Genomic DNA, 25,473 nt, shown 5'->3' on the forward strand with positions numbered 1-25,473 from the left:
TACACCTATCCACCAGAGATCATGTGTAAATAAAAATTTCAAATGTTATGAATTTTTTGGAGGCATACATTTGGTTACAGATAAAAGCAGTAAATACATATTATCAGCATGTTTTAATAATCAAAAATAACTTTCTTTCTCAACTTATATAGGAAACAGATGAGAAAAAAATCTGTTCATCCTTTTCAATCAGCTGACAAAGATGCAAAAAAGCAGCTCACACTGAGAATTTAATGACTAATTTATCAAATGCTTATGCTTCAGGTATGGATGCCATTAACAAATGTTATTTGTTTTCTTTTTACAAAATTCTATGTCATCTATATATTTATTGACGCAATTATGATTTCCTTAAGATCTGATTCTTTAACTTACTTTTAAAAGTACACTTACCAGCTCAGTTTTTGACAAGACAAATAAGGTCCACCTAGAAGAACTTGAAGGGACAATTCTTCTGTCCAATGATGTTAATCTAAAATGGTCTATTTTTTGGTGAAAACTGTTATCCAGTGGGACTTTGAAGATTATTTGTTGGATTTGGACAAATGCTACTTCATTTGCTATTTGACATGGCCTTTTAATACCTTTAATATTTAATGATCAAAACTCAATCTCATGGTGATTTTCTTTGGCTCTTTAGTTACTGACCCTGCTGTTTATCTCTCTTTTTTTCTCTAGATTTGTTGCCATCCTAGGATGGCAAAGATTTAACAAAATGTTTTCTGCTACAAGTGGTAAATATTCTTCTGCACTACATTGAGAAAACTTTTGATGTTAAGAGTAAAATATTGGACTTTCATCATCCTCATCAACTTCTTGAAGGTTTGGATGGGTTTGACTTAATAGCTGTCTGACCATCCTGAGTCTCTGGAGCAGTTGCTTGGTTATTGCACAGATACCTTAAAATATGGTGTTAAAACAGGTGATTTTCAAATTTGTGTGCCTGAACTGAACTGAATGAATAGCTTTGAGTTTACATTTGTGTTGAAAAATACTCCAATTTTATTCATTTTTATTTAAAACATTTGTCTGGTTTATTTTAAATTGGTATTGTCATATGAATTGCTTATTAATTAACAGAGAAAAATAAACAAAATGATTTTGGTTTGGAGAGTTATATCTCAATGGCAAATAACATAAAATTTTTATTTACCTTTTTCAGTTTTTTGTTTTATTTGATCATATTCATTATTGATGCTTAATTTATTATCTCTATACATCAATAGAACACAGAGTGCTAAAATTAGATATATGTATAATTTATATATACAGCCTACATTTTAGAAAGTGTTTTCTGATTAAATTAACATCATTGTAACTTGATTCTTAATCTCTTAAAGCAATGATACTTCCAGGAGCAAACGATATTTGAACAGGCTCTAGAGGCAAAAAAGAGATTCAAAAAGAGCTATCATGCACATCATCTTTAAGATATAGTGTAAAACCAGTGCAAAGAACAATCCATTTTGGAGCTAAGGAGGGGAAGGTTAATTTAAACTGAGTTGAATATAGATTGTTCAATTTGACAAGTAATGTTTGGTGATCCTTTCTTAATATAAAATTTCAAAAAATCATTATAAGAGGGACCTGGTTTTTTTCATAGTTGAAATTATTTATCTTTTTTTGGTGCTTTTTTTATTTTTATTTTTTATTTTTTTTCACATCTTTATTGGAGTATAATTGCTTTACAATGGTGTGTTAGTTTCTGCTGTATAACAAAGTGAATAACTATACATATACATTTATCCCCGTATCTCCTCCCTCTTGCGTCTCCCTCCCACCCTCCCTATCCCACCCCTCTAGGTGGTCACAAAGCACCGAGCTGATCTCCCTGTGCTATGCGGCTGCTTCCCACTAGCTATCTGTTTTACATTTGGTAGTGTATATATGTCCATGCCACTCTCTCACTTTGTCCCAGCTTACGCTTCCCCCTCCCCGTGTCCTCAAGTCCATTCTCTACATCTGCATCTTTATTCCTGTCCTGCCCCTACGTTCTTCAGAACCTAGTTGAAATTATTTATCTTTTTTTGGTGCTTTTTAAAAATTATTTTCCATTATGGTTTATTACAGGATGTTGGATATAGTTTTCGGTGCTATACAGTGGGTCCTTGTTGTTTATCCATTCTATATGTAATAGTTTGCATCTGCTAATCCCAAACTCCCAGTCCATCCCTCCCCCCCTCCCCCTCTCCCCCCTTTCCCCCCCCCCACCCTTGGCAACCACAAGTCTGTTCGCCATGTCTGTGAGTCTGTTTCTGTTTCATAGATAAGTTCATTTGTGTCATATTTTAGATTCCACAGATAAGTGATATCATATGGTATTTGCTTTTCTTTCTCTGAGTTACTTTGCTTAGTATGATGATCTCTAGGGACTTGATTTTTTTGTTTGTTTTTTAAATTAATTTATTTATTTATTTTTGGCTGTGTTGGGTCTTCGTTTCTGTGCGAGGGCTTTCTCTAGTGTGGCAAGCGGGGGCCACTCTTCATCGCGGTGCGCGGGCCTCTCACTATCACGGCCTCTCTTGTTGCAGAGCACAGGCTCCAGACGCGCAGGCTCAGTAGTTGTGGCTCACGGGCCTAGTTGCTCCGCGGCATGTGGGGTCTTCCCAGACCAGGGCTCGAACCCGTGTCCCTTGCATTGGCAGGCAGATTCTCAACCACTGCACCACCAGGGAAGCCCGGGACTTGATGTTTTAAACAAAACATGTATAAGGAGCTTTGGAGGGAAAATTGTTTAATCTTTTAGGTGGTTCCTCCCCCATTCACTGAGGTAGCCTTACACACCCCATCCTGGGTCTGCTTTAGGTGGGCTCCTCACTCTGGCATTCAAGCCCTTTCTCAACTCAGTGCCTCTCATAGCTGCTCCTTGTGCTCATAATAACCCTCCTCCACTGTTTGGAAACAAACTAGATTGTCCCTGAAAGATCACTTCCTCCAAGAAGTCTTCTCTGGAGGTTGCCTCTCTTGCTCCCCTGACTGCCGTGGATGCCCTAGGAATGGTCTTAGAACATCCTGATCCTTTCCTTTGTAGTGATTTTTACTGTAATTAAACACACTGGTGCCATTATTTGATTATTGTCTTTTTCTTCCACCAGTGAGATCCCCATGGCAGCGGCTACGTCCGCCTTGTATGCCCACTGGATCCCAACACCCAGCGTTGTCCCTGCATATGATAATTGCTCAGGAATATGTACTGAATGAAATAATTAAAGTGTGCTTGATCCATAGTACCTGTTCACTGAGAAACTGCTATAAAATTTAACTACTTTTTAGCCTTGTGTTTTTACTTTGACCCATTTGCAATTTTGTCTTTTTTTCCTAGGACATCCACGCTATTTTAAGCAGCTCTCCAGCGGGCTAGATGTGATTGGACTTGCAGGGGAATGGTTGACAGCCACTGCAAATACCAACATGTGAGTATCCTTCTGGGTCTAAGGAATGTGAGACTATTAGACACATAAGCAAGAGTGAAGATGTCAGTTGTGGAAGTTAACATTTGGCTGGATAGGATGTTTGCTATATCAGAAACAAATAGTTGATACCCTGAGAGAAATGCAAAGAAGATGGTTCCTGTTCCCTGGGTGACATTTTGACTGGTCCTCTGGACAGTCTCTCTCTAGAAAATCTCAGGATCTGAATTTCCTGGTAAGTAGTAAAGTTCAGTTTTTTAGTCTGAGTTATTAGTGTGCAGACTGGGAGTCCAGCTCCAGGATTGGAATCATTTCAACACCACCCACAACAGCCCAGAGCACATAGTCGAAAAAAGACACAGACAAGTATGTGAAAAGTTTCCTGAATATAAATTAGAACTTCAATCTGCTCGAAGGTGAAGAAAGTATACTATTAAGGGAAAGTTAAATTGAACTCCAATGTGATTCCTTAAAAATTTTGAACTTTTCCACAGCAAAACTTAACAGTTATATGAAAATTAGATACACTGCTGCAACATTTTTAAGTAAAATTAATTTTAGGGCAATATATTTCAAGGTTAAAGGGATAGGGAAATGATTGGATATGAAATTGAAAGGATCAGTCTGTGTCAGATGTTAATATAATTTAACTAGCAATCAAAAGAGATAGGTGGTAGAAATTTAAACTTTAAAACCAAGAACTAAACATTTATGAGAAGTGACTGCTTTGCTATGTGGGAAAACTGTGGTTTATTTTAGCTGTTTAGTTGTCATTGGGATTTTAATGATGCACAGGGATTTATAGACGTGAAATGCATATAAAAATAACCTGCACAGTTTACTGCTAGTTTTAATTCTTATTGCTTGATTATGGCCCTTTAAACATGCGTAGAGTAATACTTTAAAAACCTGTATCTTTTGAGACTATATGATGCATTTTATATGTTATATAAATTATTACACAAAAATCATTTTATAAATCTTGCTTCGTTATTTGGAATCCCATTGTTATGAAACTTAATCATTCTCTGTGTGAAGAAAATATAGATTCTTGGTTTAAACAGAGAAATAGTGGAAAGAATACATGGAAGATGCAAAGATAAAGGATTTAAGAGAGGGTTCTTTACCTTTGAATTTTTCTCATTTTAATGAATGGATATCTACTACCATAATCTGAGAAAATGGAAAAGCATGTGAGATGGAATTAAAGAGAACCAAATTTAAGTCCTAATTCTACCATTTAATGGGTCTCCGTTGTCTGAAAATAATAATGTCTACTCCATGGAATTGAAATAGGATCAAAAATGTAATGTGTGTAGAAGCTGAAATTGACAGAACACTGGCAGAAATGAGCCTCGTTGAAATGGACATCCATAGGCTTGCTATGTAAACTTTGTTCTTCTTGGAACTAGAAGCCTAATTCTAATAGGTAATGGATTTTCTTAGTCTGTGTTTTTGTGCAGAGCCCGGGGCCAGAGTTTATAGATTAACACTTTATTAGGTCATGCCCTGCAGAAGAGCAGGATTGGGGGAAATGAAGGGAATCAGGACAGGGCAGAAGGTAACATGAGGGGCATTTTAGACCTGGCTACCACTTGGTATAAGCAGAAGTGAGTGCATGATCTCCTGGGATGTATGCCCCCCTGTAAGTGACTGCTTCTAAGGTCAGTCCCTCTGGAGGAAGCAAGGGGAACAAATTTATTCTCAACCAGGTCTCTTACAGCCAAAGGACTGCACGATGGGATGTTAAGTTCCCCACACATAATAACTGGGCATTCTTGGGACTACCAGCTGATTCCATGACTTGTAATACTAAGGGCAAAAGGAAGACCCTGAGGCTGAAGGTCAGAGACTGCAAGTGTGGGTGGGAGGCGACTCTCTATTGGGTTGTGGGTGAGTCTGAGTGAAAGTGGTCACAGTGGTGGCTGGGCCTGAATAACATCCAAAGGCCTTAGAGACAGAGAAAGCTGAGGACATCTGAAGTGGCACATACGTGGTGCCTGATACCGGCATCATATATAATTACACTTAGAGAGGTCTTTACAATTTTTTGAGGACAAATAAAAGGATTTCTTGAGAATAACTGAACCCACTTTTTGATTTCAGAGCTCATTGCACATACATCACTGTTTATTGCATAGGATACATATAGAGAAAAGCTTAGAGCCTTCTTTTAAATCCCCGCTTCTTTCTCTGGAGCTAATTTCCCAGGGAGACTCAGAGGAGAGTGCCCGTAACAGTGCTCTCTGAATTCTTTTCCATGGGGCCCATGTGACTCCTGTAACATCTACTTGCTTCAAGCTGTTATTGAAAACATAATCGTATTTAGCCTTTTTTGGGGGTGTGTTTGCTCACAGTACAGTCTTTAGGTGAAAAATGTTTATCAATCAGTTTTAAGAAAAGGCTCTTTCAGGTTCTGCAAAATATTGTCTGTAGCTCTAGATATCTGTCTTTCTAACTTGTCCCCTAGGAAATGTGTAAATATTTTCTTGATAACTGGGCATTTTCTGTCCCAAACAGTGTTGTGTGTGTGCTGAGGGGATGGAGCTACTTTCAAATTCCTTTTGGTGGAAAATGAAATTCCCAGCTACCACACAAAACCATGGAAACCTTGGTACTTCCTTTGTAGAACTAACACACTCTAGATCTGGAAGGGACCATTCAGAACATATAAAATTTAACCATTTCTTGCACAGCCTATTATAACATACAAAAATGTGTAGAATCTTATCTAGCACATGATTTTATTTATCCTCTTCCATGTAATATAATTCACAGTAGAATTTCTATATTATAGGTTTACCTATGAAATAGCTCCAGTATTTACTGTCATGGAAACAATTCTTCTTAAGAAAATGTGTGAAATTATTGGCTGGAGAGAAACAGAAGCAGATGGAATATTTTCACCTGGTAAGAAAAATGTTTATGAGCGAAAAGAAATATCAGGAGACACTCAAAATATATTTCAACTAATATGACTGTTTTCGAGAGATAAATGTTCATAAGCCGTTGTGTTGGTTATAATTATAAAGAAATCTTAAAGTTGTGAATTGTGTTGTTTGAGCTTTCTCTTAACACTTTCAAGGAAGGCTATTTTAAAAATGACATCAGTAATTTGGCACAATTTTAGTTTCAGAAAACTCTCAAATTGTCATGATTTCAATCAACAGTTCTGATTTTTGAAACTAGATTAACAGTCACGATTTCTCTTCCATAGGTGGGAGTATATCAAATCTCTATGGTATATTAGTAGCTCGTTATAAGCAATATCCAGAGATAAAAACAAAAGGCATGAGAACACTTCCATGCATTGTATTATTTGTTTCTGAACAAGTAAGTATCAAGTTTAGATTTTTCCAACTTTTAAGAGTCTTCTAAGATACACTGATAAAGTAATTGAAAGACTGAGAATATTAGCTTCATTTTTCCATTAAATGTATTCAGTAATCTCTGTCTGGATCTATGGATTAATATTGGAAAGGGGAAAAACAACTTTCCAGTTGGTATAGACTCTATAGATTAGCAATACAGATAAGTCAGCATTAAAATTTTATTTCAACATAGGAGAAACTAACAGAAAAAAATGTGATTATAAATATAAAACATTTTGCTACCTTTACCAAAAAAAAAGCAAGACATAGAAAATTCAAAGATATAATGGTTCACTTTAAAGTTGAATGAAAAGAACGAGAATGTGTTTAATGTTTTCTTTTTCCAGTTAGGACTGTAAGAGTCGGTTGACAAGAAAGCTTTATTTTTATAGGTCCTCAGCCAAATGTTTCTGATACTGACAATATATCCATTGAGGTCTCCTTTAGTTTTAATGTTCCAACCCTGTGCCTACTAACAATACATATTTTTAAAAAATCAATTCATCCCTCTAATAAATCCGAACACTTTTTTCTTTTCTACCATGGTAACATTTATAATCGTAAAGTGTAATTGTAGTCCCAGCTTGAGAATTCTATCTAAAAGTACTTGGAAACACAGGGTTTTCTTTAAAATGTCCCCATGTTTGCAATGTCTTTCCTTTGCCGAACTCAAATTGGCATTATATAAATGTATATTATCAAATTAGAGACCACTGCTGCATAGTTAATGTAATTTACTATAGAACTTAATACAATTGAAGATGCTTGTTTACAAATGTCATTTTCATCATTTCACGTATACTTTTTAAATATAATGAGCAAATAAGCTGAAATTCCACAATGCAGATTAAAAAAAAACATTTCCTATTTCATCTATGCATTCTCCATTGAAATGAAAATATGGTTAGGGTTTTAAATTTCTCTACTTGTTTCTCTCATATATCTGGTCTTTTCCGGGCAGCTAAAAATAACCCAGGCCAAATTTATCTTTGAGCTGTCACCTCCATCTTACTGATACTGTTTACATTATGCAAATGATACAAGGAGATAGTAGTCACCTAGAAGGCAAGAAATCAAAGTTGATGTCAAAGTCAAAATTAAAAACTGCAAGCAGAAGAAGAATTGATTCATTTCTTCAGGCCTCATTCTTTAAAAAAAAAAAGGAAATTCAAGACTTAAACCTGTCCATAACATGTAAGGATTTACCTGGAGGATATTGTCACTAAATTTATAAATGACACGATTCATGTGTATACAGAGAACGAGAATATTCAAACTCCTGCATTTAAAGAGTCCTGTTCTGTGACAGTACCTCCTAGAAAGAGGTACTACAACCTTCTTCATCTCAACAAATGTCATGATAAGGGTCTGGAACTATGCCTTGAGAACTCTACTTGCTTGTGTGTATATATATATATATCCATGCACAAACCCATGCAAAGCTATGCGTATAAGCCCTAGTGTGAGTGATGCACTAGTGTAAGTGATGATTTAAGGAGGGAGAATTAATACCTTTCTTGTTTTCATTTTTGCCCAAGGGTCATTATTCAGTAAAAAAAGCTGCAGCAATCCTTGGTATGGGAACTGATAACGTAATTGAAGTAAAATGTGATGAAAGGTATGTTCCTTAATACATTCTCAAAATTTTTTATTATCATGCTTGGTATGAAGGTTAAAATCCCATTTTTCTCTTATCCCAATTTTTAGCAAGAATACTCTCCCATATTAGTTTCAATAATTTTAACTAGAAGTAATTATGAAACAAGCACCAAAGGTATCCTATCCTACGGTTAAGACTTCTTTGCTAAGTATAGTCCTAAATCAGTGAGACTGTCACATATCCGTTCCTTGTTTTAAGTAGATCCAGTTAGCAATATAATGATGTTTGGAGATGAAAAATTCAACTGCATTAGAAATCTGCAGAGTGAAAATATATTTCCATTTGTCTTGAATCCTACTTTTCATAAATAACCTATATTACAAATACATATATTCTGGAAGATCATTTTGATGCATATCAAATGTATTTATACATTTATGCATATCAAATTCTGTGTTGTAATCTGCAACTTATTCTTTTAATTTTTTTGGCTTTAGAATATATCTTAGGAATCTTAGCCCATGAATTTATACAGACTTTCCTTATTCTTTTTTAATTACTTCGGAGTTTTCCATTTTATAAATGTAACATAATTTCACAAATCTTATTTGAAAGGGTTTTCACCTAGATTTTAGTATTTAAGAACAATGCTTAAATGAATATAATTATATAAATATATTTGAGTGTGTTTGAATATTTCTCACGTGAATCTCTAGAAGTTGAATTATTGGTTCAAAGAATGTCTGCACTTACAATTTCATAAAGATTTTTATTTGCCCTTCAAACATTTTTCAGTTAATTGATACTCCTATCTACCTTGTGAAGCCTGAATATTATCAATACTTCTATACTTGAAAATTCTGATAGACAAAGATGACGTTTAGTTATTTGGGACAATGTATATCCAATATATGGACCAGCCAATTGTGTATTACCATGATCTGTTCATGTTCTTTGCCCATATTTTATTGGTGGTTTATTATTTATTGACTTGTAAAAAATATTTATATATTGAAAAGTTTTGGACTATAAAATATATAAATATAAAATATTTTGCAAATATGTTTTATAAGTTTATAATTCAATACTTATCTCAAGTCATTTGGTTTTCTTTATATAAATCCTGAACATTTCCTGAGAATCCCTCCCCCAGATACTTTATATCTTTTTTACTGCTATGAATAGGATATGTTCTATGTTTGTTCAGAACAATTAGTTTAAAAAAATAGGAACCTAATTTACTGTTGTAACCACCCATTTGCTCAACATTCTTATTACTTTCAAGAGTTTTTCAATAAACAATGTTAGGAATGCCAGGTATACAACCATATGTACTCAAATTAGGTTTTTTTCTCCTCTTCTTTTCTATCTATCTATCTATCATCATTATAATCATCTAGCTAGCTAATAGGTATTTCTTCAGAAAAAAATACTATAATATTGATGGTAGTGAGCATCCTTATCTTATTCCTGACTTTAAGAGAAATGCTTCTTGTGAATCATCAAAAGACAGGATTTTAGTCTGAAAACTGGATGGAGTAGGAAAATATTGGCTTTTGGGTTTTTTTTCCCAGAAATTCTCTGTGAAGAAATGTGAGGCCACCTGAATTTGTGCCATGTTCTTCCCCCACTCCCCCAATTTGGATACTTGATTTTTCTACCTTGATACTAAGAAGTCTTTATAATTAAAGGTTAATAATTAGGTAGATGAAAGAAAGAAAGAAAGAAAGAAAGAAAGAAAGAAAGAAAGAGAGAGAGAGAGAGAGAAAGAAAGAAAAGAAAAGAAAGAAAGAAAAGAATAATGTGTATCTTTCTTAGAAAAATCAGAATCTTCTGATTTGTAAGTAATGCTGATTTTAAGATGATTGAATAGTAAACTAAGCATTCTTTAACTCAAATAACATGATATTTAACATTGGTTTTAAAGAACTAAACATTTACTTAATAGCTGTTTTTACACCTATAGATACCTTTGGGAGACAATAAAAACTAATTTTTTAATCTTGAATATTATGTATTCTTCTAATTGGTAGAATTGGTTTGTTTATTCACTCATAAGAAATCAATGTGTATTTGCATTTTTAAGGGGAAAGATGATTCCAGCTGAGTTAGAGAAAAATATATTACAAGCTAAAAGGAAGGCATGTTCTGAAGTTCCATATTTAACACACAAATGCATCTTAATTTTCTTCACCTATTTTTGTTAGTGGAAAACAATTGATAAGATAATTGCTGAAGGAAATAAAATAATCCCTAAATGCAGGAAATTTCTTCTAAAACTGAAGTGAAATAATTAACATTGTAGTATTTCCTGATAATTTTGTTTCTGTTAACTATCAAAAGAAAAGTTATCAGGATATTTACTAATAAAGGGGTTTGGTCATCTCTGTTGTTGTGGTATGATTTTCTGAAAATAAATTCAGAGAGAAATAACAATAACTGAGACTCAGAGGTAGTGGTATTAGTTCATCTTATGGTTAAGCTACTTTTTCCATTACTGTAGGTACCTTTGAATATTTGAAATTATTAAGTACTTAATGCCCTTAGTCAAAGTTATCCAGCTTCCTGATGTCCAGAAGTGTAATGGTTAAGTAGCAATATTAGCATAGGAGTGGACTTCATGAGATTGTAAGAATGATGCAGCTTTTGTCATCACCAGGGCCAAACTCCTTTTTATGTCACTGCCACAGCTGGCAGCACAGTGTTTGGGGCCTTCTACCCACTCCATGACATTGCAGATATTTGTGAGATGCACAAACTCTGGATGCATGTGGATGTAAGTCACATCCTTGAGTCTAGATCATGATTCACCTTTTGAAAAAGATGTATCCTATGAATAGTCCTTAAAATTTCTTAATTGACAGTGCAGACAAGACAAAAATTACTGTAACCCTAATTTTTATAAAGAATAAATATCAAGAAAGAATAGTCTTATTTGCATAAATTATCTTAAATTAGACTTAATATACTATCATGGAAAGAGCTACAAATGTATCAAGTGTTTAAAAAAAGTCTAAACCTCTGTTAATATTCAACCAACAATTTAGAAAATCAGTTTAAAGAAATAGTTAAACCAATTTTAAATCAAAAGGACTTAGCCCATTACTCTAATATATGTTTCTTAATTAATAGCTGTTATGGAAATCAAAAGTTTTGATGCTATTAGTTTGGTACAATGACTTTGGGCAAAAATGTCTTTGGCTTTGACTAGAGTTGGACAAATTTAAAGTTATATAATATGGTAGATATTTTAATTTTTCTGTAGTCTTGCCAAATCTGATGCCAACTTTTAAAAATTTCTGTCTCTGGAAATTACACAGAAGGTATCTCTTTGAATTAATTAGAAAAAACACTTTACTATGTCATGAATAGACAATGAAAACTCATAGGAGGAAATTTTTAAATGCATTGTTCTTCTAAGTAGGATAATTATAGCCAAGTTTATAATTATCTTGAATAACAAATCTTCAGCAACTTTTGAAATAAATTTAACATAGGAAAAAGCAGTCAGTGCTATTTAAAAAGAAATAGGAACACAAATCCTTTGTATCTGTTACAGGCAGCTTGGGGAGGTGGATTGTTGCTGTCCAGAAACCACTCCTCTAAACTCAGTGGCATTGAACGGTGAGACCCGGGCCATTGCTTGTGCAAGCTAAAGAAACTATTTAGGCTTCTGTTTTCTTTCATTAGACCGTGAGTACTAACTGGAGCTGTTTTGTCACCTAGGGCCAACTCTGTGATCTGGAATCCACATAAACTCATGGGTATCCCCCTTCAATGCTCTGCTATCCTGATTGGGGCAAAAGTAAATAATTTCTGTTTTCAAGTAGTGACATAATGGACGCCTTGGTAATGATTAGCTTCATTGTGAATGTTCAAAACCAAAATAATTGTGGCCTCATTGAATTAAGGTAGTGCAGCACCATTTGCCCTACTGAAGAAAACTGATCCTTCCCCTTTGATCTTTAATTAGCAACCACTGGGTAACTAAACTGCCACAGAATCAAATGACTAAAGGGCAACAGTTAGTAAGTCAATGTGTGGATAAGATCTGGGATGAGACAATGGACACTGATAAGGACTATAGAAAACCTGCTCATTCATGCCCCACCCTTTAAAAACACCAGAAACAAACGAACAAACAACAAAAGATCTCTTTGGGGTCAAATCTGGCCCACTGGCCAATTTGTTATCCCAGAGTGTAAGGCCAAAATAAGACTCATTTTAAGCGTGGATGACTATCAATAACGGTGATATATTTTTAGCATAAAAAGCACAAATTTATGGGTTGGATGAAATATTTTTTGCTTATAAGTTTGTGTATTTTATCTCCATCAGTAGTAAATGTAACACTATGTAAGAAGATAAGCTCATGATCTCCTTCAAGGAGAGATGCAATTATAAATTTCAACCTGAGTATTCCCATCTCTACTTAGTTGTCAGAAATGCACACACACTTTATGTAGCTATCATTCATAGCTTTGTTTTCTTTCTCTCTTATTCACAAACAATCCAGTGGATTTGGATTTAAAAATAAAGTGCTCATCTTCCCATTACCAACTGCCTGAGCTGGTACTCCCCACTCACTCCTTTTTTAAAAAATATCTTTATTGGAGTATAATCACCTTATAGTAGTGTGTTAGTTTCTACTGTATAACAAAGTGAATCAGCTATATATATACATATGTCCCCATATCTCCTCCCTCATGCGTCTCCCTCCCACCCTCCCTGGTGCACACAAAGCACCGAGCTGATCTCCCTGTGCTATGCGGCTGCTTCCCAATAGCTATCTATTTTACATTTGGTAGTGTATATATGTCCATGCCACTCTCTCACTTCTTCCCAGCTTACCCTTTCCCCTCCCTGTGTCCTCAAGTCCATTCTCTATGCCTATGTCTTCATTCCTGTCCTGCCCCTAGGTTCTTCAGAAATATTTGTCTTTTTTTACATGCCATATATATGTGTTAGCATATGGTATTTGTCTTTCTCTTTCTAACTTACTTCACTCTGTATGTCAGTCTCTAGGTCCATCCAACTCACTACAAATAACTCAATTTCGTACGTTTTTATGGCTGAGTAATATTCCACTGTACATATGTGCCATATCTTCTTTATCCATTCATCTGTCAATGGACACTTAGGTTGCTTCCATGTCCTGGCTATTGTAAATAGAGATGCAATGAACATTGTGGGACATGACTTTTTATGAATTATGGTTTTCTCAGGGTATATGCCCAGTATTGGGATTGCTGGGTCATATGGTAGTTCTATTTTTAGTTTTTTAAGGAACCTCCAAACTGTTCTCCATAATGAACTGTATCAGTTTACATTCCCACCAACAATGCAAGAGGGCTCCCTTTTCTCCACACCCTCTCCAGCATTTATTGTTTGTAGATTTTTTGATGATGGCCATTCTGACTGGTATGAGGTGATACCTCAGTGTAGTTTTGATTTGCATTTCTCTAATTATTAGTGATGTTGAGCACCCTTTCATGTGTTTGTTGGCAATCTGTATATCTTCTTTGGAGAAATGTCTATTTAGGTCTTCTGCCCATTTTTGGATTCGGTTGTTTGCTTTTTTGATATTGAGCTTCATGAGCTGCTGTATATTTTGGAGATTAATCCTTTGTCAGTTGCTTCCTTTGCAAATATTTTCTCCCATTCTGAGGGTTGTCTTTTCGTCTTGTTAATGGTTTCCTTTGCTTTAAGTTTCATTAGGTTCCATTTGTTTATTTTTGTTTTTATTTCCGTTTCTCTAGGAGGTGGGTCAAAAAGGATCTTGCTGTGATTTATGTCATAGAGTGTTCTGCCTATGTTTTCCTCTAAGAGTTTTATAGTGTCTGGCCTTACATTTAGGTCTTTAATCCATTTTGAGTTTTATTTGTGTATGGTGTTAGGAAGTGTTCTAATTTCATTCTTTTACATGTAGCTGTCCAGTTTTCCCAGCACCACTTACTGAAGAGGCTGTCTTTTCTCCACTGTATATTCTTGCCTCCTTTATCAAAGATAAGGTGACCATATGTGCATGGGTTTATCTCTGGCCTTTCTATCCTGTTCCATTGATCTATTTTTCTGTTTCTGTGCCAGTACCATACTGTCTTGATTACTGTAGCTTTGTAGTGTAGTCTGAAGTCTGGGAACCTGATTGCTCCAGCTCCGTTTTTCTTTCTCAAGATTGCTTTGGCTATTCAGGGTCTTTTGTATTTCCTACAAATTGTGAAAATTTTTGTTCTAGTGCTGGGAAAAATGCAATTGGTAACTTGATAGGGATTGCATTGAATCTGTAGATTGCTTTGGGTAGTATAGTCATTTTCACAAGCTTGATTCTTCCAATCCAAGAACATGGTATATCTCTCCATCTGTTTGTATCGTCTTTAATTTCTTTCATCAGTGTCTTATAGTTTTCTGCATACAGGTCTTTTGTCTCCTTAGGTAGGTTTATTCCAAGGTATTTTATTCTTTTTGTCGAATGGTAAGTAGGAGTGTTTCCTTAATTTCTCTTTCGGATTTTTCATCATTAGTGTATAGGGATGTTAGAGATTTCTGTGCATTTATTTTGTATCCTGCTAGTTTACCAAATTCATTGATTAGCTCTAGTAGCTTTCTGGTACCATCATCTTTAAGATTCTCTATGCATAGTATCATGTCATCTGCAAACAGTGACAATTTTACTTCTTCTTTTCCAATTTGTATTCCTTTTATTTCTTTTTCTTCTCTGATTGCCGTGGCTAGAACTTCCAAAACTATGTTGAATAACAGTGATGTGAGTGGACATCCTTGTCTTGTTCCTGATATTACAGGAAATGCTTTCAGTTTTTCACCATTGAGAATGATGTTGGCTGTGGGTTTGTCATATATGGCCTTTATTATGTTGAGGTAGGTTCCCTCTATGCCTACTTTCTAGAGGGTTTTTATCATAAATGAGTGTTGAATATTGTGAAAAGCTTTTTCTGCATCTATTGAGATGATCATATGGTTTTTCTCCTTCCATTTGTTAACATGGTGTATCACATTGATTGATTTGCATATATTGAAGAATCCTTGCATATCTGAGATAAACCCCACTTGAACATGGTGTACGATCCTTTTAATGTGCTGTTGGAGTCTGCTTGGTAGTATATTGTTGAGGATTTTTGCATCTATGTTCATCAGTGATATTGGTCTGTAGTTTTCTTTTTCTGTGACATCTTTGACTGGTTTTGGATTCAGGGTACATAAAGTACTCTCCTTTGCAAGGTATCGTTTTTATTCCATTCCCCCACACCTCATTGTTGTTCTCTCCCTAGATCCATAAGCTGCTCCTACAAGAGTGTGAGTTTTCTTCCCTTAGAAATTGGAGTTTGTAGACTCCCAGACAAACTCCCCTTTTGTTAGCTCCCAAACTTATCACTGTATAGATATATGATCTTGAAAATTACTTACCATGGTAAAAAGTTTTCATTTCTTCAATCTATAAAAATGATATAATAGTAGTAGGTATGCCATAAGTCTTCTGTAGGATCAAATGATATAATAGTTGTGACGTGTCCAGCATATAATAGACACATAATAGATACATTGTTATTTTCTTCTTATTCAAAAATTGGTGTTTATTTAAACTATACCCAGTCAATGCACACAGGTTTAGCCTTTGTTATGCTGTGGCAACACACATCTTTTGAGAAAAGCCTCTTTTCAACTGGGTGATGGAAAACATTGCTTTTGTCTAGTGATTATCTTTTAATAATATTTCTCCATTCTTCAACACTGAGGAGGAATGTTTTCAACATCCTTTATATGCGAGGAAATGGCTAGGAAAGCACAAAATTAAATAAATGGATTATTTTATTCTGTACCTCCTGTGGCCATCAGAGCAGTTTACTTGACTGGCACCTAGATGGTTGATTTATGAGAGAGTTTAGTTAAAGTGAACCAGGCACCCAGTTCTTGTTAACTTCAATACACGATAGCCACATAACTTCAGAAGAGCAGAAAAACGTCAAGGCTTTTAAGAAAAGGTAAAGAAAAACAGACAAGTAGTAATCTAATTACACCATCTACTGTTCCAAATAAATCCAAAGAACTTAATACACTAAAATCCTAAGAAAGTAACATAATTTTTTATATAAAATAAACAAAAATTCTATTTAAATATGCATGTAAGTTAGAAACGCTAAGTGAATTGAAATAAATAATTGTGGTTTTTTAATTGAAATGTGTATGACTTACATAGTAGATATATTATTCCTTTTTTGGGGTCTTCTGGGAGCATGTAACCAGATGCAAGCTGGATACCTTTTCCAGCCTGATAAACTCTACAATGTTGACTTTGACACTGGGGATAAAAGTATTCAGTGTGGCCGACATGTTGATATCTTTAAGCTCTGGTTAACGTGGAAAGCAAAGGTAGGAATTTGCCATCTCTTTTATTAGGTCTTATTTATTTGGATACCCAGTATAACCAATTCCAATTTTTAGAGCTTTCTTTGGGTGCCTTTTCCCAAATTATAGTCTTTTTATTTTCTTAAAGTTTCTCAAAGAAACTGCTCTGTTTCTAATTGCAAATGGCAAGCTTGGTTTCTGAGCTCAAAATTCTACTGAGGTGGAAAAATTTTTAGCTTGTTTTACTGTTACTATCAAGGGGCAGGAATAAAATCTGTTAGGAATAAAACTTGTTTGCAGCTTCTTTTAAAAAAAAAAAAACTGCTTTTTTCTAATTGTAATTGGAAATAGGTCAAGCTACTTGAAGTCAATATAGATTCCCAGATGTGAACACTTATTAATTGCCTGAATGTTCAATCTACCTTAGAGGCAAGAGCAACATATATTGTCTCTCCAAACACTATGACAACAGCAGGACATGTCTACACCCTCATTCTGCCCCTTATTTATAATTTTTAACCGCCCCTTATTTAAAATTTAATTTAAATAATTGACATGCTTTTAGGAAGCTATTTCTATCACCGTCTTCCCAGTACTCTATAGGAAGATGGGCATTAGGTTCTGTTCAGATGAAAGCTTTGCCATGAACTAAGAGCATCTTTAATATAGTGGGGACCTGGTCCTCTACATTACATTACCCACCCTGTGGACCCTAAGGGACTCTTCTCAGATGTCAGTATCAGAGGCAGTTAGAGCTGGTTAGATTTTTATTTGGTGGATATGGAATTCCTAGTACAAAACACTAATAGAAAAATATGTTCTGTAACATGAATCACAGAGGCAAATTCATGATCCTACTTTGGTTAGTCTATAATATATTGGCAATAATATATTGGTTAGTATATAATATATTGGCAACATTTTCTCTTCTAAATTTATCTCTTTCATCAACTGCTTTTTCCTAACCTTATAATCACCTAGTTCAAAATAAGCATTAAAAAAAACACTTTGAATAGTATATCTACATTGGTAACTCACCTTAAATTCTTTTGGTAATGAGGCATTGAAATAATGAATACATCCATTCAATAGTAATGGATCTACCATTCACTGAATGGTATTAGGCTAGAAAGCTATAATAATATCATCAAGTATTAGGCTAGAAAGCTTTACGTATGTTATTTAGCTTATGTTTCCCAACAGTTGTGCTGGTTATGTCTGTTGAATAGGTAAAGAAATTAACTTGCTAGTGGATGAAGAGAACTAAATCTAAGGAGCAAAGGTGACAACTCACCTAAATCCAAAATATATATTTTTCCACAAATTCATACAATTCATAGCACCACGGGAATGCCAACACTCACACTGGGTAGTGATGGAAAGCAGGCTCCTCATCTTTTGCATATGGAGACTACTTCATAAAAATGGTGTATAAACACGTTATATAAGTAGGGCCATTCCTGGGAATAGGAAAAAAAAATTCAGCATACCGTGAAAGGGGAATTCTTTTATATACTAGAAATCAGGTTCAGGTAAATATCCATGATGGGCTTGAATGGGAGGAGTTGACTTGCAAGTTTGTAGCATGATTTATAACTATTAAATATTTAAACATTTGCTATGTGAATCTCCACCAGTACTCTTGACAAAATAATGGGCATTAAGAATGAAGTCCAGAGATATAAATGAAAAATTTTTATAGTTTTTCTCATTTGCTATAATTACAGAATGAATACTTCATTGATAGTAGAAAGAGGAGCCATCTTTAATGAAATTCATATTTCTTAAAAATAAAATTAGTTACATAAAATACTGTGATAGGTTACAAAAGTAAGTAAGAAGAAAATCATACAGTAATGTAAGATTCTACAAACATCGATTATTATGCAGAAGCAAATCTAATGCAAAAGCTTCATTTTGGTTGGATTTTCTACATGGGTTGGACTGGTTTTATATTCATAAAATGACTGTGTTTGGCCAGGAGAGTGCTATAGGAAGCTTAATTGCCCAAGAGCCCATCTGCTTCTCTTAAATTCATAATTGCATTTGCCCTGAGGCTGTGCTTTCCAAAGTTTTCTCCCAGTCAATGACTGATTGAGCATGGCAGGGATTCTAAGGCTTTCCCATTACTGACAGACACGAGACTCTCTTGATAGCTGAGTTGGTGTGAAGAGTTCCCAAGGGCCTTTCTGAATTTTACTTAGATTTCATCATAGTCCAGGACACTTCTTCCCCACCTTTCCCCACCTGTTTCCTTCACTTAGGGTCAGACTTATTCACAGTCTGAAAGCTCTCCCAGTCTGACTGGCTCCTTCCCACTGTCTTTCACGTAGGTACTTCACTAATAAAGTCCTTGGACCTTTAATCTCATCTTGGTGTCTGCTATTTGGAGGACCTGGGCTAACAGAGTCCAATTAAGTTCAGAATAGAAGTGCCATTGTCTTTACTATTCAATCTTTGCAGATTTTTTTCAAGAAACTTAAAGATACGTTCACAAGGAGGATGCATATCCTGATATTTTTCATTGCCAATTTAGTATGCATTGAATGCCACCAAAAGCTCTATATGGAAAATTGCTGAAGAGTAATTTATGCCAAGTATTTCAATGATATGTAGCCCCATTTCTTCAGAATTCCGAGTAGGAATATTCATCAATAATTTCTATTAACTTTTCTGCAATTTTTTCTTCCTCTAATTACTTACAGCTTCCCCCTGAACCAGATTGCCCTCAAAGAAAAATATCAAATGATAAAGTGGTTAGCTCAAAATATTAGTCCACTGATATTTAATCATGTCTATTCTTAAGCATTTCAAAGACTAGTAATACCTTCTCCAAACCAATATTTGTTCAAAATTGTGAAAGTTGGGAGCATCTGACCAAATGTTCATACAATCAAAGCTTTTTACACATTTTGATTCATATATATTTCTTGTGGAGGAAAAATAAGGCTTTGAAAAAGCATAAAAGGTTGCATGCTAGGGGTAAGTATTTATTAATTTTAAATAGTATGGTAATTGTCAATAAGAAGGTTACATTTGTGCAAAAATCTGAAGAAAGTGAAGAGGAGATCATGCTAATATTTAGATGTGTAGCAAGAGGGAATCTCAATTAAAAATCTTTGAGACTGAAGCACATCTGTTGTGTCTAAGACACAACAAGGAGATCAATGTGGCTAACGTGGAATGAGCTGGTCATACGAGGAAATGTTGTAAGAAAGAAAATGAAAGTGTTCCTCGGTCATTACTCTTTCTTAGAACTCCACTGCCTTCGGTCTCTGTTGCAAACAAGTTATGATTTAAACAGAAAGTGTAGCCTCTTGGGGGCTCCGAGCATCCCCACTTACTTAGTTGTGGGTGTAGCATCCTTACCTCGTGCTATTTGCATTGTCACTGAGTTCCCACACATGGTAGGACCAGTGGAATTCCATGCTCATTGTGCAGTGCAAAGGCTAGGTGTGCCTGGGGAGGCGAGGAGTGGCAGACATGTATGTTGCCTGTATCTCCTTAGCTCATAGGCATGATCCATTGTCCCACTGGACTTCACTTTCAAAACACAAGTCCAAAATAAAATTTTAAAGAATTTCAGGACAGCGACAGCAGAGCATTAAGTTAAGCCTGAAGCCCTTCTGAATATGGGCTCTGTGTGACAGCACAGGTTGCATGCTCACGAAGCCAACTCTGATCACAAAGCCTTAAGTATTGAGAAGACACTGAAGTACCACCTCACATGGTTATAAAGGCTCTACACTACACAAGCCTAGAGTAACTATGAACACATACCCTCAGCATGGACATACATGGAACGTATGGACAGAAGCAAAGGAACCAGTTAGGAAGCAATTTCAGCAATGCAGTGGAGAGTGATTGGGCCAACGTAGTGGCAGTGAATAGGTTAAGATATATTAGATTCTAATTACGTTTTAAAGGTAAATCCTGTGGAATTTTCCAAAATATTAGATGTGGGGAGTGAGAAGAAGAACAGAGTCAAGGATAAGAAAACTTTGATGTTTTGGGCCTTAGCAACTAAAGGATAAAATTGATGTATTACTGAGATTGGGAAGACTGGGAGAAGCAAGTTTGTGCAGACAGGTCAGGAGTTCACTTTTGGACATTTATTTTGAGATGTTTATTAGTTATGTGAAGCAGGAGTCTGAGGTTCAGAGATGAGGTCTCAGATGGAAATGCAAGTGGGAGAGTCCTCAACCTGTATATACTGCTTAGAGCCATGAGACAAGTGGAAATCACCAAGGGAAAGAAGGTGAGTGGAGACAGATTGGTCGATTTTTCTGTGCCTCTGTTATCCATTTTATAGGATTCTTCTAAGAGTAAACTAAACCAAGAGTACAAAGCACTAAACTACATACCTGATATACTGCTGAAGCTCAACAATTGTTAGTTTTAAGATGCACTATGCCAGCCAGTATGCCAAGGGCTTTATTTGTCGTAGTTCTCCTATTCCTCATTGCATTATGTATAATTTTTAAAAATTTGCTCTGCATACTAGACAGATAAAAAATTCATGTCAAAATATTTATCAAACATTTGTAGATCTAGGCAACCAAACTTAGAAAGGCTGAGTAACTTGCCTCAAGTTCCACAGACAGTAGGGAGTAAAAGCAGGTTGAGGGGATAGAAATAAGAATGCAGTGAGAATATATAATACCTACTGTTAGTAAGATAATAATCACATTTATTTAAATAAGTACATTTAAATAAATTTGATACATTTCAGGAGCTACTTCAGTGTAATTTAAAGGTACTTACTTGAATGAAGCTTCTGATTTTTTTTAACTACAGGGAACCTATGGCTTTGAGGCACAGATCAACAGATATATGGAACTTGCAAAATACTTTTATAAAGTTTTAAAGAGAAAAGATAACTTTAAGCTAGTATTTGATGCAAAGGTAAGGACTCTATTAGTGGGCTTTTTTTTTTGAGAGAGAGAGTTTAAAGTATCTATACTTTCTTCGCTGAGTATTTTTTTACTTGAATATGTTACCTATCCAATACTTTGAGATAATTTAAAAGTTGTATGTAATAATTATTTTAAATATTTTATTTTATCTAAATGCAAAACATTTATGTTTTAAAAACTTTTCCATTTAAGTTCTCTTTCTTACAGGCCAAGGGTCCAAAAGATTAATTTGATGATTATACTCAATTTTTAAATTTTTAAGATGAAACTCTTTGGTTATAATTGCTTTTCTGATTTTGATGGCACTGAATCAAGAGTAATGTAATTGTTCCTAGCTTTTTCTTGTATGTTAGAGAATGCAGTTGGGTTTCTGGATAGTAGATGACATAAGAAAAAGTGGGCTTTAAATTATATGATAATCCTCGGTTAATCATTATTAAAGTACTAAGTAGATATTAATGAAAAAATGGAGAGTTTTGCTAGTATTCTATCCATCTTCCTCTTCAAGGCCCAGTCAGCCAACCCAATGGCATGCTTTAAGTCATGCTAGTAAGAGTAACTATTAGGAAACAAAGGTGCTTGGTCTTTTTTCTACATTGTCTCCCTCTGATTGTATTATTTCTATTTTTGGTTAGTCTTGCTCAGTCTTAAGTGGAAACTAGAAGTAAAGAAATTTGTTTGTTTGTTTTTAATACTGTACATTCTCTGATCATTTATCTGCCTCTCTGAAATGAGCTTTCATAAATTGATTTAAGTAAAGTTCTCTTATACCCCTTTATCTATATAAAAGACATCTAGTCACTGAAGCCAGACCTTGAATTCATCTTGAAAACCTAGCAAAGATCAATTCTATCTTTTGAAGATTTGGGAAATGTAAACTCTTCTATCTGTACCCGTGGCCACTGCTTCAGTGAAGTCCTCTCCATTCTCTCCTGAATTACTATAACATTCTATTAACTAATATTCTCCTCCCCTCAATTGTTCTCTCCCCTAATCGGTTGTCCATACTACAGCCTGAATGACCTTACTCAAATATAAAATTGGCACTGTCATTAAAATATTTAATATATTTTGAGGAATGGGCATGGGATGGATGGCTGAAGACTGGGCACTCTGTGAGGACACCATTTCCTTTATCTCTGTATTTGGTGCCTGATATATGTATTAGATCCTCAAAAATTATTTTAAAATATATTAAAAGTTAAATTAAATTAAATACTTCTGAGATAACTAAGGAATTAGGTAGGGCTTTAAGGATACTTATAAAATTACTAAAGAATTAGGTAAAACTTTAAGAATATTTGTAAAATTTTAATTTTTGATTTAGCCTGAGTTCACCAATGTCTGCTTCTGGTACTTCCCACCAAGACTTAAACATATCCCAAAAAGTTTGGAAGAGATCAAGAACTGCAAAAGGTAAGTTTGTGTGTGTATGGTGTGGTATTTATCATTTTAATATTGCCTTTTAAATAATGTGTCTGGGTTAGTTTGATTGGTTAGTGGATGGCAGTAATGTGGTCTTAAGCCATTTTTTTTAATATTTGTATGGAACTAAGTGAAATCTCAACCCACCAGTCATTTTGCAAATTAATCTAGTCATCATTTATATAATTGAAAAATATTTTTTGAATGCTTAATATTCAATCTACTGAGTTTTTTACCCTTTGGTTAATTCATTCATCAGTTAATGCTTGCCATATGTTCCAGAGGATTTAGAGGTATAAAATGAATAAGACAGAATCTGAGTTCTAAGCTAGAAGGCTTAGTGGGGAGAAGACAAGAATAGAAATAATTACAATTTTTATGAGCAATAGAAGAGGTACTTGGAGAAGAATTATCACATTTGAAATATTTATCATAAGGTCATCTGAGCAAGAATCTAGGAGAGATTTTATTACAGATCAGTGATCAATACTGAAAAAAATCCAAATAAATGCCATAGCAATGAGGAGATTTAATCTTTACCCTAAGAATGTATGTTAAAATAAAGAGAATCGCCACTATTACATGTTATTTAGCTATACATTTACTGTAAGTTTTTAACCTATCTTAAGCATGCATCATATACATACATTTTATAATAGTATCACCACCACTTTTGAGTTGACCAACATCACAACTACTTATCTTAGGCAATGTGATCTGCCCTAGGAGAAGTTGAACACAAACTATCTGGTATCAGTGTTTAAGGGCATCAACTTTTTATATCATCAGAAAATTTCACTGGGCTTCTAAGTCCTAAGAGAAAATAGAGAATTTTTTTGTTTTGTTTTGCTTTTTGATAATACCCCTTGTTTAAATATTTTGTGGTTTGAGGCAATTATTGAGCGAAGCTCTTATTTTTTTTTCTTAACATGTAAGTGTTACCTTTTACTAGGGTAATTACTACCAGCTGAGAGTTAGTGGAGTAGTACCTGTTTACAGAGAGCGAGCTATTTCCTGGAGATACACACACTCACTCACCAGAGAGCCGTCCCTCTCAGAGATCTGCGCATGCTCCTGCATGGAGGGCAAAGGGGAAATATAAAGCAGTTTTTAACAATATTGCAGGCAATAACTAATACCTTTTATTTTATGGTCATGTTGATTAATTAAAATATTAAAGAAGGACATTAAATGAAATGTCTGACCATATAATGACTATATAAGCAAATATATATGTATATATGCCCTGCCATATATAAAAACTTATGGGAAAGTTAAGTAATGGAGAGCATCTGTAGCATTTTAAAGGTAAACTGTGTGCAGAAGTGGAAGTTTCGAGAAGAGGAGCACATTCAATAGTTATAGAATGCCCTCTTCCTCTCCGAGTCTCAGTACCACTTTGTCTTATAACAATAACCCAAGACCGTAATGTGATCTAATGTCACGTGCATGGTATTGTTTTAGGAGCTGTGCAAGACAAACAGATAGAATTTGCCTCTGTAAAATTTACAAAGAAACTATGTTTTGCTGCAAAACAGTGACCTTGTAGAAGAACTCAAGATGTATTGTAATAATCCCAAGAGCGGAAGTTAGAATACCAAAAGATACTACTACTTTTCCATTTTCTATTTCATTTTACCTCTCCCAGATACTTCTACTTGAATTGCCATATAAATATAAATAAAATGTCGCACAACCTTCTTTAATGTATTCTAGCACACTTGCATTATTTTGTGAGTTTGGTAATCGTGAATCATGGAGTAACAAGAGCTACAGTATGAAGATAGAACGTGCTGCCTTTTCTCTGTACTAAGCTGCTTCTTAAAAATTATCCCTGACAGTTTTAAATTGACTGCAATTTACTTCAAGCTAATGATAGTTATGTAGCCATCTAGGATGTGGAACAGTATTTACTTGTAAAATTTCCTTTTAATGATATTTGCATTTATACACAGATTGCTCCAAAGAGTAAAGCACATATGATAGAGGAACGCACAGCCATGCTAAACTACCAGCCTTATGGGGACAAGGTAAATTTTTTTCGAATGGTCTTTTCTAATCTTGCCACAAGACAAACTGATGTTGACTATGTTATTGATGAAATTCAAAGACTTGGGAAAGATTTATGATACTGCAATATGATTTTGAATACCAAATCTAAACACCGACTTTAAAGATTTACTGCTGAAGATAAATAAGAAAGGAATATTATAAATGATATTCTTTCTTCAGAACGTTTGATTCTCTTTTATCCTGTTATGCAAGATGATGAAAGGGCAGTGGGTCATTGAAGATTGATAGATAGATAGATAGATAATAGATTCAATTTTGTTTATGTATTTGTTGTTTTCATTAATTCAATGAAAGATTATTGAAAATCCATTAACTGT

General features: G+C 34.7%; 1 protein-coding gene across 1 annotated transcript in view; it reads left to right on the forward strand.

Annotated features, from left to right (window-relative positions):
• Window positions 1–25,212, forward strand: part of LOC118906742 (glutamate decarboxylase 1-like) — a 75,782-nt gene extending 50,570 nt beyond the window's left edge. Inside the window, 14 exon segments of the mRNA XM_036874306.1 lie at window positions 679–845; window positions 847–922; window positions 3,323–3,413; window positions 6,208–6,320; window positions 6,628–6,743; window positions 8,320–8,399; window positions 10,468–10,522; window positions 11,041–11,157; window positions 11,941–12,005; window positions 12,108–12,185; window positions 16,616–16,766; window positions 21,540–21,647; window positions 22,986–23,078; window positions 25,039–25,212. Of these exon segments, the coding sequence (XP_036730201.1) occupies window positions 679–845; window positions 847–922; window positions 3,323–3,413; window positions 6,208–6,320; window positions 6,628–6,743; window positions 8,320–8,399; window positions 10,468–10,522; window positions 11,041–11,157; window positions 11,941–12,005; window positions 12,108–12,185; window positions 16,616–16,766; window positions 21,540–21,647; window positions 22,986–23,078; window positions 25,039–25,212 (1,484 nt within the window).
• The last annotated feature ends 261 nt before the right edge of the window (window positions 25,213–25,473 follow it).

Source organism: Balaenoptera musculus, chromosome 14 (assembly GCF_009873245.2).
Source record: "Balaenoptera musculus isolate JJ_BM4_2016_0621 chromosome 14, mBalMus1.pri.v3, whole genome shotgun sequence".
Taxonomy (NCBI): domain Eukaryota; kingdom Metazoa; phylum Chordata; class Mammalia; order Artiodactyla; family Balaenopteridae; genus Balaenoptera; species Balaenoptera musculus.